Below are 17782 nucleotides of genomic sequence, written 5' to 3' on the forward strand. Positions count from 1 at the left end.
TCGGTATTGGTCGTGATGCGGATGGTGTTCCTGTGGACGATGGCGATGCCTCCTCCGGTCTGATTGCCGCGGTCCCTCCGGGTGATCTTGTATCCGTCCGGGATGGCGATGGCTATGTCGGGCGCTGAGGAGGCGTTCATCCAGGTTTCCGTGAGGAAGGCGACGTCTGGAGATGTGGTGTCGAGGAGGTTCCAGAGTTCGATGGGGTGTCTGTGGACGGAGCGAGTGTTGAGCAGGATGCATTTCAGGTGGTTGCTGCTGGTGCTCGGCCTGGTGGGTGATCGTGTAGTGCAGGTCCGGATGCAGGTGAACTTGCAGGAGTGGCAGCTGAAGGGTCCGTGGGTGCATCTCGGAGTGGCTCGGTAGCATCCTGGGATCCGACCGGTGTTGAGTTCTGAGGAGTCGTAGGCCCGGCGGGTGGGCTGGCGTCGGCGGGGGCCTGGGGTCCGGGCACTGGGCGCGGTCCAGGCGCGGACGGGAGCAGACAGGCTTACTTTTGGCGCGCCTTCCGCGCACATTCGGCGCGCCCGCTGCGCTGGCTCACGGTCGCCATTTATGGCGAATGCGAGGGAGGGAGGAGCAGCTGGGAGGCGGGAGCGGAGAGGGCACAGAAGGCAAAGGGGGCGTGTCCTTAGACACGACGGCGGGAAGCGGGGTGCGGGGCGGGAGGGCACAGGGGGCAGCTACGGGGAAAAACGGCACAGGGGGCACACAAAAACCGAGAAAAAGGGGGCAAAAGCCTAAAATAGGCTACAAGGCAGCACAATAAACTTTACAAGCACAATGGCGCAGGAGACCACCCCGAGCGACGGCGGGGGGCGTGGTCAGCGGGCAGGCAGGCCCAGCAAGACAGAGAGGCAGCGGCAGGCGGGGAGCACACGCTACAGCTGGTGGCCGTGCGGCGCGGGGGTGTCCTACGAGGTCTAATGGATAAATGTTCTCAAACTAGAAGCAGTCCACCTTGCTTTCAGAGCATTCCAACCAGTCTTTCAAGAAAAGCTCTTTTTCAAAGAGACCATTCCACAGCAATGTATTGTTCAAACAAATATGGAGGAACAAGGTCAAGAACTTTGTCACTGGAAACTCAAGCAATATGGTATTAGCTGCTGGCTAGAAATCTATCTCTCCAAGCAGTACACAAACCAGGTCTTCAAAGTCAACAAGCAGCCCTTCTCAGTACATGGTTCCACGAAAACTGAGTGGGAACTTGACAACATTTTGCAATCTACTATCTTGGATTAAGATTTTCCCAAAATAGATCTTTTTACAAATGATCAAAATGCAAAATGCCAAAAATAAGGGTCCACAGTGTAGGCTCAGCAATTAATAGGCAATACCCTTTTGATGAACTGGTCAAACAGATTTCTTTAGGCTTTTTCACCAATACTACTCATACCAACGCTGATCACCAAGTTCAAACAATCTCCCCCCTACCCTGATAGCCTCAAAATGGTGTCTTCCAGAGCTTCTTCACCCATTGTTCAAACCTCACAAGAAACTTCACATGCTAATACAACCTTCTGTGTAGAGTGGGATGCCAAATCCACCATCCCTGCGTACAATCCTTGACTTTAACAGCATGGCTCCTGAGGTCATTCAGTATGGACAATTAAATGTACCCTCAAACTGTATGAAGGTACTTGAAGAAGCAACAAGAACATCTATCAGAAGTTCTCAAGCTTTCATGTGGAAAAGATTTGTACTGTGCTCTATGAACAAAACCCATTAAACCCTATCATGCAAGGTATATTCATCCTTCCTTACCTACTGCATTTGGCAAAATTAAGACTGCACTTTTCTTCTATGTCTACCCCTGACAAGGTAGCTGCTGCTGCGAGAGCGCTTCGCGCGTTTTTGCAGTAAAACTGCTGTTTTAAGAACGTTTTCTATTATTTCTGTTGGTTTTGGTCATTTTGACCCTTTTTAAAATTGCCCCTTACTTGCACCATAAATTGTGCCCCTTCACCGCCGTTTGGGCGGGTCTGGTCCTGGGGTGGGTGCCCTGCTCATTTTTGGCGGACATCTTGGAGAGGGGTGAGTGGAGTGAGGCGTTTCCATCTGCTAGCGCTTAAGTGCGCATGTGCCGCCTGGGAACACCTATTTAGGGCGAGTCCCTCCTGTTCTCAGCCCCTGACAAGGTAGCTGCTGCTGCGAGAGCGCTTCGCGCGTTTTTGCAGTAAAACTGCTGTTTTAAAAACGTTTTCTATTATTTCTGTTGGTTTTGGTCATTTTGACCCTTTTTAAAATTACCCCTTACTTGCACCATAAATTGTGCCCCTTCACCGCCGTTTGGGCGGGTCTGGTCCTGGGGTGGGTGCCCTGCTCGTTTTTGGCGGACATCTTGGAGTGGGGTGAGTGGAGTGAGGCGTTTCCATCTGCTAGCGCTTGAGTGCGCATGTGCCGCCTGGGAACACCTATTTAGGGCGAGTCCCTCCTGTTCTCAGCCCCTGACAAGGTAGCTGCTGCTGCGAGAGCGCTTCGCGCGTTTTTGCAGTAAAACTGCTGTTTTAAAAACGTTTTCTATTATTTCTGTTGGTTTTGGTCATTTTGACCCTTTTTAAAATTGCCCCTTACTTGCACCATAAATTGTGCCCCTTCACCGCCGTTTGGGCGGGTCTGGTCCTGGGGTGGGTGCCCTGCTCGTTTTTTGCGGACATTTTGGAGTGGGGTGAGTGGAGTGAGGCGTTTCCATCTGCTAGCGCTTGAGTGCGCATGTGCCGCCTGGGAACACCTATTTAAAGCTCCTCCCCTAGCGCAGCGGGATTGCGCAGCGGGCGTGTCCTCGCGTGGCCGGAGTCGTGCCAGAGTCCTGCCCGTCTGCGCCCGTCCACGCTAAGGACGCGCTGGACGTCGTGGGACTCTGGTTAACGACTAATACTCCTTCTTACTGCCGCCATGCTGTCCTATTCGCGGGAGTGCCTGTTTGCAATTGGTCAGGTAAGCCGTAGTTGTACCCTTCCACCGGTACATCCATTGCGAGGCCCGTACCATTGCCCTTGCAATGGGTGGGCTCTCGACTCTCCGAGTCCTCTCCCTAGTACTAATTTCCCGGCGACCCGCCGTACTGCAGATCTTCCTTCCTCCTTGCGGATCCTGAACCTGAATGTCAGGTCTGCGCTGAAACATTATCAGAACATCTTTGACCTTATTGAGGAGGAAGCTCCGGACATATTTGCCATGACTGAAACTTGGCTACAGGATACGGACACCGCTATTTCAAATCTTGCCTGCCCACCCGGCTATTCTATGTACACCTTGAATAGGGCGTCCAGAGGTGGGGGTATAGCTTTAGTAGTAAGGTCCACTTATTCCTGTGTCTGGAGTGCCCTAAATATCCCTGGGTGCGAAAGTGCCTTGTTCAAGGTCTCTGTCAGCCCTGAATTCACGCTTTCCGGGATGGTCGTCTATCGTCCGCCCGGCAGCGATGTGGTGTTTAGAAATGCTTTCCCCGACATTGTTGGCCCTTTGGTCGCAGATTGTGCCAACTTTTCCATCATGGGTGATTTGAATCTGCATTTCGACACCCTCGCAGGCCTGACAGTGCGTTCCATCTCCTCTGACCTAGAGGCCTTTCAACTTTCCCAGTTGGTCTCCCAGCCTACCCATTCGGGGGGGCATATTTTAGATCCCTTGTTTACCAATCTGCTGGGGACTAAAATCACCTCTATCTTGCCGGTGGAATGGACAGACCACTTCTTGGTGTCCATCCTTTGCCCTGTCTCAGCCACCCCTTCCATCTCCTCGGCTAGACGGGTTCAGAAGAGGGCCTGGAAGAAACTTAATTAAGAAGACTTCCATCGTCTTCTATTAGAGGAGCCGCTGGGTCCTTTGACGGATGTAGAAAAGGGGTATGACCTCTTCTGTTCCTGGATCACTAGGGCCTTGGACTCTCTGATACCCATTGTATCGACTAAAATCAACTCTAGAGAGTCGAGTCCCTGGTACGATGGCGCCCTTCGGGCCTGGAGGAAGACCTATGGGGCTGATTTAAAAGCTGCATATGCCAGGTCCGTCAAGCTCTACCATCGGGCTATCTGTCAAGCTCGAGCGGCTTTTAATGCCGCAGAATTCCGGAATAGTACTAATCCGTCGAAAGCCATTTTTAAGGCCGTAAAAGATCTCATGGCAAAGCGGACTACCTCTACGACCATAAGTTCCCTTTCCCACTGTGAATCCCTTGCCTCTTATTTCCTGGGGAAAGTCCAAGCTATCTATCGGACATTCCCTAGCATAGGGTCCGGTCGGGAAAGCACCAGTGGGACCCACCATCAGACTACTCTGCTTGTCTTCCCCCCCTCACCTTGGACGGGTTTGACAAACTTGCGTTGCAAGTCAAATCTGGATCTCCATCTGATCCAGTAAGGCCTGCTCTCTTTCGAGATCAGGCTTTTATGGGACGTGCAGCTGTATGTTCCCTTGTCAACCTTTCCTTGGAAACGGGAGTAGTTACAGCTAAGTGGAAGCAAGCTGTGGTGTCCCCAATTATCAAAAAGCCCTCCCTGGACCCGTCCAAGCCCGAAAGTTATCGCCCCATTTCGTTGCTACCCTGGCCAGCCAAGATTACAGAGGCCCATGTCAATCTGGCCCTGTCTGAACATCTTGTACGGACCAATGTCCTCGACCCCACACAAAACGGATTTCGTGCCGGTCACAGCACAGAGACCGCGTTACTTGTGATGGTGGAACATCTCCGTGCAAGGTTGGATGCTGGTCAGATGGCGGCGCTCATATTATTAGACCTTAGCGCCGCCTTTGACATGGTAGACCACAGCATCCTCCTGCATCGGCTTGAGGAGACTGGCATTGGCGGCCAGGTGTTGCAATGGTTCCGCTCCTTTCTAGATGACCGCTCCTTCTGTGTTGCCATCCCTCCCTTCAAGTCCAATTTCCAACCGCTGGCCATGGGGGTTCCGCAAGGGTCCTCGTTGAGTCCCACGTTGTTCAACCTTTACGTGAGACCGCTGGCTGATGTCGCTAGGCAGTGGGGCCTAACCCTGGTCTCATATGCCGACGACACACAGCTGGCGGTTACTCTCAGCGGGGATGCGGAGATTGAGGCCCCCAGGTTTCAGTCTGGACTGAAGGCGGTGGCTAGCTGGTTGACAGGCAACTGTCTCCAGCTAAATGCCACAAAAACGGAGGTGATGGTTGTCGGTAAGGGAGTGGAGTTGTGGGGTGACCAATGGTGGCCCTCAGAGCTGGGACCCACTCCGACCCCGGTATCGGAGGTAAAAAACCTGGGGGTTTGGCTGGATGCGGGCCTCTCCTTTGTAGGGCACACCAAAAAAACTGCGGCCTGTTGTTTCGGACTGCTAAGGGGCTTGAGACCTGTTCTCAAGTTCTTTGACGCCCCGACCAGGCAGCTGGTGATCCAGGCAACTATCATCTCCCGCCTGGATTATGCCAGCTCTCTTCTGGCTGGGGCCAACCAGGCCGAGTTAACCCGTGTGCAGCGGGTTCAGAATGCTGCGGCGAGGGCGATTGTCGGACTGCCCAGATTCAGCTCGGTGGCAGGTGTCCTTCGTTCCCTACATTGGTTCCCTGTAAGGAAGCGCATCCTCTTTAAGGTTCTGTGCCTTGCCTTTAAGATTCTGAGAGGTATAGGCCCGGAAATCTTATCTAGCTGTCTCTCCTTTTACGTTCCCACCCGTACCCTCCGTTCCCAGGGCTTGGCCCTTGCTGTGGTCCCCAGATTCAGGCTCAGTCGCATGGGAGGCCGCTCGTTCAGTGTAAAGGCCGCGTCAGCATGGAACTCCCTTCCTGTTGAAATCCGTCTGATGGAGGACCTCTTGACTTTCCGGAGGGCTATAAAAACATTCCTGTTTTAGCTGCTTTTATGTTTTTCACTCTCCTGTTGTGTTATGTTCTACCTTGTCTCTGCGCCGGGACGCTCCTTGGCTGGAGTATCTGTGCGCATAATAAATTAATATAACATAACATAACATAACATAAAAGTGCTCTTGGCAGCTATAACAGCTTATTGTAAAGGAACAAATCAATTTTTTTTCATGATTCCATTCCCCAGAGACGTTTTGAAAGGGTTAAAGAAAGTCTATCCTCGAATAGGATGGCCTGATTCCCAATAGGAGATAAAATTATTTCGTTATAAAATCATGCTCCTTCCTTCGAGCCTATTGATAAACCCACATTGTAGCACCTTTCATGGAAAGTTGCTTCCTTAGTCGCAATTGCATCAAGAACAGTCGGTGAATTGCAGGCTGTATCATCCATTGAGCCTTATTTAGACTTTCATCACAACAAAGTAGTTTTAAGAACACAGCTATCTTTTCTATCAGATTTTCATATAAATCAATCTTTTTCTTACAATCTTGTTTCCTAATCCTACTTCACTAGCTGAGAGATCACTATACTCTTGCAATTTGGAAAGAGTTATAAGACATCGTTTAGGCAAAACCGAATCCATTAGGAAGACTACATTTTGGTCCTCTCCAAACAGGATTAGCTTCATGCAAGCAAACCATAACCCACTGGATGGTATCCTATATTACCTGCTAGTACCAGTTAGCAAATACACTTATCTGGTAGACTAAAAGAGCATTCCACTAGAAGCAATGTGGCAACGGCCACTTGAGTCAAGAATGTTCCTCTTTCAGAAACATGTAAGGGAGCAACTTGAAAATCCTTTCATACATTCCCTAGACATTACTGTACAGATGAAGATTGTAGAACAGATACAATAGTGGGCTAAGCAACTGAAAATAAAAATATTTAATTAGCCTACCCTAAAGATTTTTCTTTCTGTGAATCTTGCTTGTACACATATATGTTTATTACTTGTAGTGTCCGCCGCAATGAACACATATGCTTGCTACTCTATTCTACACTCATAACTATCAGTGCAAATACTACAATGCAGAAGGAAATATCTACTTGTGATCTTAGTTCTGCTTTATACTGAAGTCATGAATAACTCTCCTTTCTCCCTGACTGTCAATGTAATATAACAATGTATATGTTAATGCTATTATATTAATTTAAAAAGGGAGGTAGAACATCCCTTTAACCTTTGTTAAAGTACGGTACAGTGCAGGCTAGGTAATGGAACTGCTGGCTCAGTGTAATTCATATAGCTAATGACAGGCATCTTTCCCTTCACTTGTCTCTGTAGTTACAGCAGGTTTTACGCTTTTTTTTATTGTATGGCACATTTCAACGTTAAATCCTGCAATGTGGTTTAGTATCCTGCTTATATTGCTGTAGTTTTCTACAGATAAAATGCAGTTAAAGATGGCCCGAAATAGATTTATGGAAGTGTCACCAGACTGTTCATCACTGAGGTGGCTACCTCCAATGCCAGAAGAATATATATAAAGAAGTGTTTCGGGTTCCAGGACCATTCTGTGTTCATGACATCAATGAGTATAACCACGATCCAGAACTAGGATTACAAGTAAGTAACATTTCCTTTTTCTTCGTGTTTCGGTTTCTAACCCTAGATTGTGGAATAATACACAGCGTGTGAATTGAAGTAGTATTAAGTTTCAAATTATTGTTACAGGTGAGTAACTCTTTTCTTACCCAGCGCATCTAACTTGTTTAAACTCAAGAAGAAACAATAGATGACTGAACTAAGTTTGGATTCCAAGTGGTGAAGCAATTACATTTTCTCAGGCGAGTCTCAGAAATCTTTGAAGTTTGAAATCTTTGAAATTGGAGCTGAAAACTCTTCTTTCAGAGATTGTACTGAGACTGATACTAATTTGACATGTAGGTCACCAGTTCATATCTGAAAAGCTCCTAACCAGCATCTTGGAGCTTTAGTTGAATATCAATCTGACATAATCTATATTTCTCTCTAATCTCTCCCCTTAAATTGTCTCTCTTGCTTTCTTGTGTGTTTTGCGTTGATCACCTAATCGTCATAATTTAATTTTTTTGAGATATTTTTGTTGAGGATAATATACAGTTGGATTGAAAACGCTACTAGAAGCAGTATCTGACGGCCTCACATTTGTGTTTCTCAAAAAAAATATATACTGAGAGGTGCTTAATTTAATGAATGTGAAAGTTGCAATAATGAATGGTTTGCTGCATGTATTATGTTTAAAAAAATTGTTTTTACCTTCCACTCAAGGTACACGAGTTGATGATGCTAAAGCCCTGATAACAGACAGTGGCCTCAAAATCCTTGCTTGTGATGACCTTGATGAAGCTGCTAAAATGGTAAGCAAGAATCACTTTTTAATACAAACAGTTGCACATCATAGTATGGTATATATGTTCTATGTATTTTGAAAGTACAGAAATGACATGTTGCAGCAATGTAAATCTTTTTTTTTTTTTTTTTTTTTTTTTTTTTTTTTATCCTCATTTGCCGTCTTGCCGCCCATATCTTTGTTACTTTCCGACCTCTGGGCTGTTATTGTCTCTTGGGCTGGTCTAGAGTAATGGGGCGTGAACCGCACATATTTTTGAGTCTGGTCCCCTCTCAAAGCTCCTTCTTGACCATCTGACCCAAGATGTGTATTCTCCACCATCTCTATTCCTTGCTATCGATTCCAAATACCAGCGAGACAGGCACGGGCTTAATCATAGGACTTTCAACATAAATATAACTTTAACCAAAATTTAGCAGGAAGGGTATCCAAAAACCTCTATTCCTTTTAGAGGTATCTAACATATCTAACTTTGCTGTATATCTCATAGCTAGTATCCAGTCCAATAAAGTTGGACTGAGTGGTGAGACCCATAACTTACATATCTCCCGACGTGCTAGTAACATAGCATAAAAGATGAGTCTTACATTGTTACCCAAAACTCTATTTTGCAAATCATATCTCCCAGAAATAATTAATTCGGGGCTTACCTCAATGGGTTGATTCAGTGATTTGGAGAGGGAGTTACTTACGTCAATCCAAAATTTTTTGATATTCGGGCATGATACAAACATATGGAGGTCATCAACATTTGGGGCTTTGCATTTTGAACATTCCACCAATCCTCCATTCTTAAATTTGGAAAGCCTGTAGGGGGACCAGTATGCCCTGTGGATAGTAAATAAAACATTTCGCCTTAGATTGGCAGGTTTAACAATTCTATATAGCATGCTCATAGTTACTTGCCATTGGTCTTCTGTAGCAATCCTTGGCAAGCTATTCTTCCACAGGGTCTCTGGTAGATCAAATATCCCATCCTCCTTCTCCAATATTTGCCAGTACCAGCAAGCAACTTCCTTCTTAAAGACCTCTCGTTCCAGTTTTAGTTCAAATTCATTTTCCTGTCCAATCTCTGATACAGCGTGGTTTGCCCAACTTTGAATTTGTACATACTTGTATCTTGAGAAAACTAAGCCCCAATTTTGCTGACATAAACTCCATGAAATTAGTCTTCCATCTTGAAATAGATCTCTCCATCTTTGTAGATCTGGCTCCTTTATCAAGTTTGAAGCTAACGCATCTCTTGTCCAGGTCGGCGCTCCCGGTGATTCCCATATTGGAGCCATGTAACTAAGATAAGGAATCTTAGTAATTTTTCTTATTTTGTACCAAGTCTCAGCCAGATCTTTCAGAGTCTTGAGTTTCACTTTTTTAAAAAACTTAGGGTCTCCAAACTTATATAAGTAACCAAACTCATGATAACCCGATACTTTCAGCATTATCTTAAACAATTCACCTATCTGTGAATAAACGAGAGAACCCAATAACATCCTGCAATTTTTCAAACAAAAAGCCCATGCATATATTTGTAGATCAGGAGCCGCCAATCCTCCTTTATTTACGCTTCTTCGTAATTTCCTCCATGAAATTCGAGAGGATTTAGATGCCCAAATAAATGAAATTATCATGCTTTGTATTTTCGCCAACCATTCCTTTTTAAAACATAATGGAATAGCTTAATACAAAAAGGTAATTTTTGGAATAATCATCATCTTTACTAGATTAGATCTCCCATATATCGACAGCGGTATATTCATCCAGCCCTTTAGCAAATCTCCAACCTCTTTTTTTACTCTGTCAAGATTAGTTTTAGCCAAGTCCTCAATCTTCTGTGTAATCCTAACACCAAGATATCTCATTTCTGCTGTTGTTTTTACAGTACTTGTGTCGAGATTCCAAGTCATTATCTCAGTCTTTCCTTGGTTTAGCTGGTAACCAGAGATCCTACCAAAATCTTTTGTTATTTTTACTAGATTTTCCAACGAACTTACTAAATTAGTAGAATAAACAATAATGTCGTCCGCATATAAACCCAGTTTCTTTGACCAGTCCATTACTGCAAAAGGGGGTATCTCTTCTGATTCTCTAATTTTACAGGCTAAGGGTTCTATATATATATTGAAGAGTAAAGGTGATAAGGGGCATCCTTGCCGGGTACCCCGCATTACCCTTATGGGAGATGTAAGAGTGCCATTTATAAGTACACGTGAAGTCGGAGCACTATATAGTGAGAAAATGGAGTGGGTAAATTTATCTCCTAGATTGAGATATTGCAGAAGAGTTTTTAAATAAACAAAATTAACACGATCGAAAGCCTTGGCAGCGTCTAATGCTATCGCTGCCAAGGGATAATCATACTTAGAGGCTAAATCTATCATGCCTATCAAAGAATAGGTAAGATCTTTTAAATACCTCTTCTTAATAAAGCCTCTTTGATCTTCATGTATTAATTTATGGATTATTTTACCGAGCCGATCAGCCAATATTTTTGTATAGAATTTATAGTCGCAGTTTAAAAGCGAAATTGGCCTATACGCATCCATATTTTTTGGGGATTTCCCTGGCTTCAGAATTAGAATAATATTTGCCTCATTCCAAGAGTTTGGGATTTTCACTTCCCCCCGAAATATTTTATTATATAAATGACAAAGAGTAGGGACCAATGTAGTATCAAGAGCTTTATAGGCTTCTGCAGGTAGACCATCTGGTCCAGGGGCTTTCCCTCTCTTGCTATCTTTAATAACTTTCATCAGCTCCTCCTGAGTGATTTCCTTATTAAGCCCCCTCATATCCTCATCTGATAATGGTTTCATTAAAGATAGCCAGGGCTCAATCTCCCCTATATCTGGACACAAATCTTCTGCATATACCTTCGTGAAATACTCCTGAAATGCTTTTACCATCAATTTATTTTCCGATATAATTTGATCTGTGCCTGGTTTTTTAATCTCTTTAATATGATTGCGTACGACATCTTTCTTAGCTTTCCAGGCTAGTAGCTTGCCACATCCCTCCCCATATGAAAAATGTGCCAACCTGCTAGCTTCCCATCTTTCTTTGACTCGTCGTGCAAGTATCGCAGTTAGCTGGACTTTTAGGTCTAAAAGTTTTTTATTACAAGGACCATCTAAAGTAGTATCATCCTGGGGAATCCGGTTCATTTCGCACTCTCGAATCTCTTCTTCTAACTTAGATACCTGGCTATAATACAATCTTCTTCTCTTTGCACCCTGAACTCCCATTCTGCCTCTCATAAATGCCTTGCATGCTTCCCATACTATGTCGTCCCTGGCTGAACTCACATTTACTTGTAAGAAAACTTGTATCTCTTCTTTAAGAGTCTCTAAGATTTCTGTATCTGCTAAAATTGTCCGGTCTAATCTCCAAACTGAAGTGATTTTCTCTTCTACCAAACTCAGATTTAGACTTACCCCTGAGTGATCTGATAGATGCGCCCCTAAATGAGCTACATCCGTAACCCTCTCTCTCAATCTACTATCAACCAAAAAAAAATCTATCCTTGAGTTGTGTTTATATTTTTTGTTGTAGAAGGTAAACCCTGACTGTTGTGGAAATTTACATCTCCAAATGTCACAAAGCCCAAGTTGCCCCATCATTGACTTAAGTTTGGCAGTCATTTTAATATTTGTTATTGCTCTAGAATTACCTGCCCTATCCATCTTCCCATCTAGTACCGTGTTAAAATCCCCTGCCATGATTACTTTGCCAGGTAAATCCAATACCTCCAATTCAACTTTCTCTAAGACTGCGGGATCATCTATATTCGGACCGTAGTAACCCACTACTATTAACGTTTCACCCGAAAGTCGCAAGCTGCAAATCACCCATCTTCCTCTACTATCTACTACACTGTTTTCGACTACTATGTCGGATCCTTTCCTTATCAGAATGGCTACCCCCTTTGTGACCAAGTCTTGGGATGTATAAATAGCGTTTGCTATCCATTTTTGGGTGCTAAAAATCTCCTTACTTTCCCTTTGTGTTAAATGCGTTTCCTGCAAGATGATGATCTGTGCGGATGAATCCTCCAAATATTTCAGAATCAGCTGTCTTCTAGATTTAACTCGGAGCCCATTAACATTCCAGCTAAGGAACCTTAACTCCTTATCTCTGGCCCTGGTCATTATAGTTATCATACTTGCCATATGCTGCCCATTTCTTCTTCCTGTTTAAGTCACAGCAAGACTGCTCATGAGGAATATTTTTTATAGTTTTCTCCCTTTCCCTTATCCCACCCCTCTCCCTACTCTCCCTTCCCACCCCGGAAAACCCAACCATTACTCCCATGGCCTAGGCCTGTGGATGTCTGAGTGGTGGTGTCCCTTAAATTTACAAATTGTTATGGTCGAAAGCCTTATCCCCTTGCAACATCCAAAAAGGCATCTACCTCCTCCACCGTTCGAAAGTTATACATTTTGTTGTGCCACATAACTTTAAGAAAGGCTGGAAATTTTAATTGAGCCGTAGCTCCTAGCTCCCTTAATGGCGCCAACCGCTTTCCCATCTCCCACTGCCTATTTGCTGTAGCTGGTGACAGATCTGACCTTATATCAACCGATATTCCATCTATTAAAATAGATTTTTTTTTCAAAGCAAATGACAAAATTTTTTCTTTTAATGAATAGGTCGCGAAATTAATCAAAATTTTTCTTGGCTTAGCCCGGTCAGGATTCAACCTAAAAGGATCTCGATGTATCCGTTGTATGTCCCGAGCCAGACTTTCCTCATCTTCTTCTAGTGCTAGCTCTTTCTTCAGTAGCTGCACTACAAACGCCTTTAAGTCTGTCCCTTCTTTTCCTTCTGGCAGTTTAAGAATTTTTAGGTTGTTGCGCCCCAGCAATGTAAATCTTGTTCAGTAGCCATGGAATTATGTTGCACAAAGAGTGTCTTCGTAAGCTCCAGTACTTTTCGATAATAGTGGTTTGCGTATCTACTCGCAGTGTACAAATAGCGAATTATTTATTGAGGTAATTATTGAGCAAGATCTGGCCACAAGGGTAGGGGAGTGCTTTATATATATATATATATACCATAACATAGGTACACAGAATGGTGTAACATACTGGGAGATGAGAGAGAGAATTATAATGTCAGAACCTTCTGACTGTAAAATTGGAGGATATCCGTGCGAAGGGCTTATATAAAGGAACGTTATAAGTGTAGGTGTAAATCAGTGGGGAAGATAATATCAGTCTTGTTCATGCAATTTGAACAAGTGAGTCTTCACCTTTCTTCCTGAAGGAGAGACGATCTCAGTTGAATCCGATAGTTTCAGCAATCTGAGAGAAGTGAAGATAAGTAAAAGAAGTCCTTGTCAAATGTTTTGCTTTTCTTTGTTTTTGGAATTTTATCTTGGAGGATTAATATGCCTCTCTTAATTATTTCATCTCCCTTGGTTGCCAACTTTTTCTTTAGGTAGGGTGAGAGTCTAGATTGGTTAGTTTTTGGATTATACATGCTATTTTGAAGTTGCTTCCTGCTCTAATGGTAGCCTCTGGAGTGAATTTAGGTTCGGTTAGATTTGGTTTTGTAGAGGAGGCATGGTGCTGCATAGGTGTTGTCTTAAGCGCGCGCAGCTTTGGCCTAGAGAATGGCTGCTAACACAGGTTTGCCTCTGTCATGGTGGGAAAGTACAAGCGCTTGTACTGTTGTCTTAAGTCAGTGAGGCAATAGAGAAATCGATTTTCTTTAACAGGTCAAGTTTGTTGACATATTCATTCAAATTGAGATGCAGATCTTTTATGAAACCAATTGATATATTGAGTTGTACAATAGATGGAGCTCTACTAAAAGAGAGTGAGTTGAATCATATCTGAATTGGAGAAGGCAACATTTCAGTGCATGAGTACATGGTGCAGACATAGAGATACGAGCTGTTTGCAGGAGCACTCTAGTTAGGATTCTGAAGTATGGCTATATAGGTTTGCAATTTACATCTGTAGCTTTTTTTATTATTTAACAATTTTCCAAATATATACGATATTCCACCATCACTAGCCTACTGCACATCACATATTACCGCACCACCAGTAAACTCATCACTTCATGCATCAAAGGTTAACATTTAGCCATGCAAGTATTACCCTCTTCATACCTCCAAACCACATTGTCAATGCCATGAAACTAAAATGCCCTCATGGTACAGTTTATAAAGCAGGTTTTATGATGTACACACAGGAAATAAGCATCTACCTGTCTTCCAACATTTTATTCCATCGAGGGAGGGGGTGGGTCTGGGGGTGGGTCAGTTATCTAGTACCCAGTCATGTCTAGTTAGGTACTCATGTACGGACTCCCAAATATCCTTGGGGTGGACATTTATAGCTTGCATCTCAGCACATGTTTCCAATTGCTTGTTGCAGTAGATGGATCTACTAACCGTTATCAGAGAGCTTAGTCTCGGCCATGGCCCAGTGTTCACCAGCCTGCTTTGTGGCCAGCAGTGTGTATTTTGCACATTTCCTATATGTTTTAGGTATGAGCCTTAACAATTCTTTAGGGTTCTAGCATAAGTGACGTGCCAATCAATTCAGTGATAGTGCGTCCCACATCCTGCCAGTATTGGTGTATTGTAGTACATGTCCAGGCCAGGTGCAGAATCCATGACTATAGGGACTCTGATCTCAGATACATGGAGCTCTCTCCAAAGCCACACGTCTGCAGATTCAGCAGAGTATGGTATATCCTACGTAGATAGCAGAAGTGTAACATAAGTAGCTTGCTGTCGAATGACAAAACCCCATTTTGTCAACAGCAATATCCCCGTTCTTTCTTCAACACCGGGAACATTAACTCCATGTTCCAGCTATACCCTGCATATTACATGCATATCGGGGCACCCTCTTGTTGAGAGCTGTAGGAGCTATTGCAGGTATTAAGTGTCAGTGATTTAAAAGTGGAAGGCTCCAGAGGGGAAGTAGGGGTATTTATTATATTAGCTATTCTAAGACGGTAGTATAGAAAACTATCCAACCCTGTCTAAGGGAGTTATCTTGTGATCTTGCTTAAGTCTATAAATGAACCCTCTGACGATCGACACGAACTCCAGGAAGCAAAACAGTGCAATATCAGGGTTTTCTGTTTAATTATGATGGTTTAGGCTCACAAAACAACAACAAAAATATTGGAAGGTAAGAGCTAATGAAAGGGTAAACAAAGCCTCCTGAACAGAGATGGTCCAGATTTTCCATTCTTTCTCGCAACCTTCTGCTTCCCAGACATAGTATTTTCTGATGGATACTTCTAAGCTCAAATTATGAATATTTGAATATTCCCCAGGAATTCTACTGAATCCGGACGTTTTGAAAATAGTACTCCTGCATGCCGGAAAGTGGCCTTTTGCGTCTCCACATTGACATTGTTCTGCTCCAGAAGTAATGAGCGAAGTCTAATGTAAGCACCACTCATGCACACTGACATTAGTTCCTTTCGTTCTTTGCTTTCAGACGAAGATCCAGAGCTTCTCCTTGGTCTTTTGACCATTACTTTCTTCACAGAATTATCTAGTGTGCAAGGGAAAATGCAAACCCTTTGAGAGGACAGGGTTTAAACCCTGCAAGGACATTTGCAAACAGATGCTGTGACAGACCCTCACAAAGTCTGTTTAAAGTACCTGGGGCAGTTAGGATGATGCTTTACCTTGGGTCCCGGCGCCCAGCCCTCATGGTCACCTCATTATCATTTGCACCCTGACATCAAGGTTTTGGTTGTTTTTTTTAGGTATATTAAGTTTCCTTTCTATGTTCCTCTCTCCAGAGGGAGGATTGACGGAAGATTGTAGAATACTAAATGCAACAAGATGCAAGTGTAACTATCAATATGTTTTTTACGCCACAGAACTCGGGACATAGCTGTAACCTACATGTGATCTCTGTAACTCTTGGCTTACTTTGATAATGTGTTGCATTTGTACGGTATTCTTGTATCAATCTAGAAAATCCAATAAACAGAATTTGAAATAAAGTTCCTGGGGTGGAGCACAGCTACAGGGCCTGTGGCAACTGCTCCTAGATGAATCCAAAAGTCATACGGGACCTTGAGGCCAAACTTTCTGTGGCCAAATACAATTCTCGCTCCAGAAGTCACAGTCGAAGTCTTCACGTAAGTTCAAGAAAAAGCATAAGAAGTTGAAGCGAGAATCTGCCCCTTCCTGCCACTCTGACTTCAGAGAAGAAACAAGGGCATCACCGTGCCACCTAGTCTCGCTTCCGATCTCCATTGTAGGCAATTCAAATTTTGGTCTTGGCACTCCCTGAATTTTTAAGTCCATTGATGTCGTCCAATTGGCACGCAGCCATTAGGCAATCCTTCTGATACTTATATATTGCGCTTACCTCATTGTGGGGCACAATCTTTGCACAATCTTTTCGGGTCTGATTCAGGATAATGATAACTATGATGATGGGGGCGACTATGTTCCACCATTAGGAAAACTGGTATGAAGAGCATAAAGATGCTAGTGGACTGTATATTTCTCCAGATGCAGGCCTTGTGTCTCCCGCATATCCTACCACAGAGGAACGCATCTCCTTCTCTGTTATGCGACAGACGTTCTAGATTTACAGCTCCCCACCATAGAAGTGAAAACGAATATCTGAAAAAGTTAGTGATAGATAACTTACCTTAGAATATCCCCAGGCTTCAGACTGGATCTGGAAAGTTTTCATCAGCAATACCCCTGCGCTTCGGAAGGTGGCGTTGTGCAGCTCGGCTGGCGTCGTATGCACCGAGATACCGTCAAGGAGACTACTTGGGCACCACCCATGCACACTGACGTCCGTTCTTTCTTTTTCCACGCCAGCAAGCTCAAATCCGGTTATAGCACGTACCCTAGTCACTATTTGACTAAACTTTTGAGACTTTTGTCTTCCATTTTTGAGTCTTTGACTCCTGGTGCCACGTAGGGATGCCTGGCTTTAAATCCTGTGGGCCTGTCTCCGTACTGTGTCGGTGGCCGATCCCCATGGCGTCTATCTCTACTGTCTGGAGCGCGACCATGACTCCCGGTCATATTCCGACTGTCTGGCCATGGCTCCCAAGGCCTTGCGGGAGCGGTCCCATAATGTACTGGAGGCCCGGCAGTCGTCTCCGCACCGTTTGAGGTCCAGGGGTCACTCGAGGAACTGCTCGTGGAGCCATAGTCATCGTCCCCCCCTGGGGTCGAAGTCTTCACACTCTGGATCAGGTAAGGGAAGTCATAAGAAGAAGTTGAAGCAGCGTTTCCGCTCTCAGACGTCCCCCCGTCGGTCTGCGGACACGAGGGGCCCGGGGGTACCACCCTTGCCGCTCCTTTAGAGCCTGTCACTCCCGCGGCCTAGTTACCTTATTCGGGTCCGTCGGCGAATCCTGCCCAGGTGCAAGATTTTCTTGCAGCCATGGACCGCCTCTTCAGGCCTCCGGCTCCCACCGGTGCATCTTCGGCCCCCGCGGTCCCAGTTGAGCGCCGCCCCTTTCCGCCGGCTCCGCTGCCAGTGCAGCCGGCGGCTCCAGCCCCGGTGCAACAGGGACCTCCACCGGCAGCTCCGGCACCACAGTGGGTTCCGTTCGTTCCACCATTGCCCTTGCCCGGGTTCCCGGACAATTTT

General features: G+C 44.8%; 1 protein-coding gene across 1 annotated transcript in view; it reads left to right on the forward strand.

Annotated features, from left to right (window-relative positions):
- SUCLA2 (succinate-CoA ligase ADP-forming subunit beta) overlaps window positions 1–17782 on the forward strand; it is a 431233-nt gene that overhangs the window by 391974 nt on the left and 21477 nt on the right. Inside the window, exon 10 of the mRNA XM_086934991.1 lies at window positions 8096–8184. Coding sequence (XP_086791117.1) covers window positions 8096–8184 — 89 coding nt within the window. The remainder of the gene's footprint in view (window positions 1–8095; window positions 8185–17782) is intronic.

This window comes from Lissotriton vulgaris, chromosome 8 (assembly GCF_964263255.1).
Source record: "Lissotriton vulgaris chromosome 8, aLisVul1.2, whole genome shotgun sequence".
Lineage (NCBI taxonomy): Eukaryota > Metazoa > Chordata > Amphibia > Caudata > Salamandridae > Lissotriton > Lissotriton vulgaris.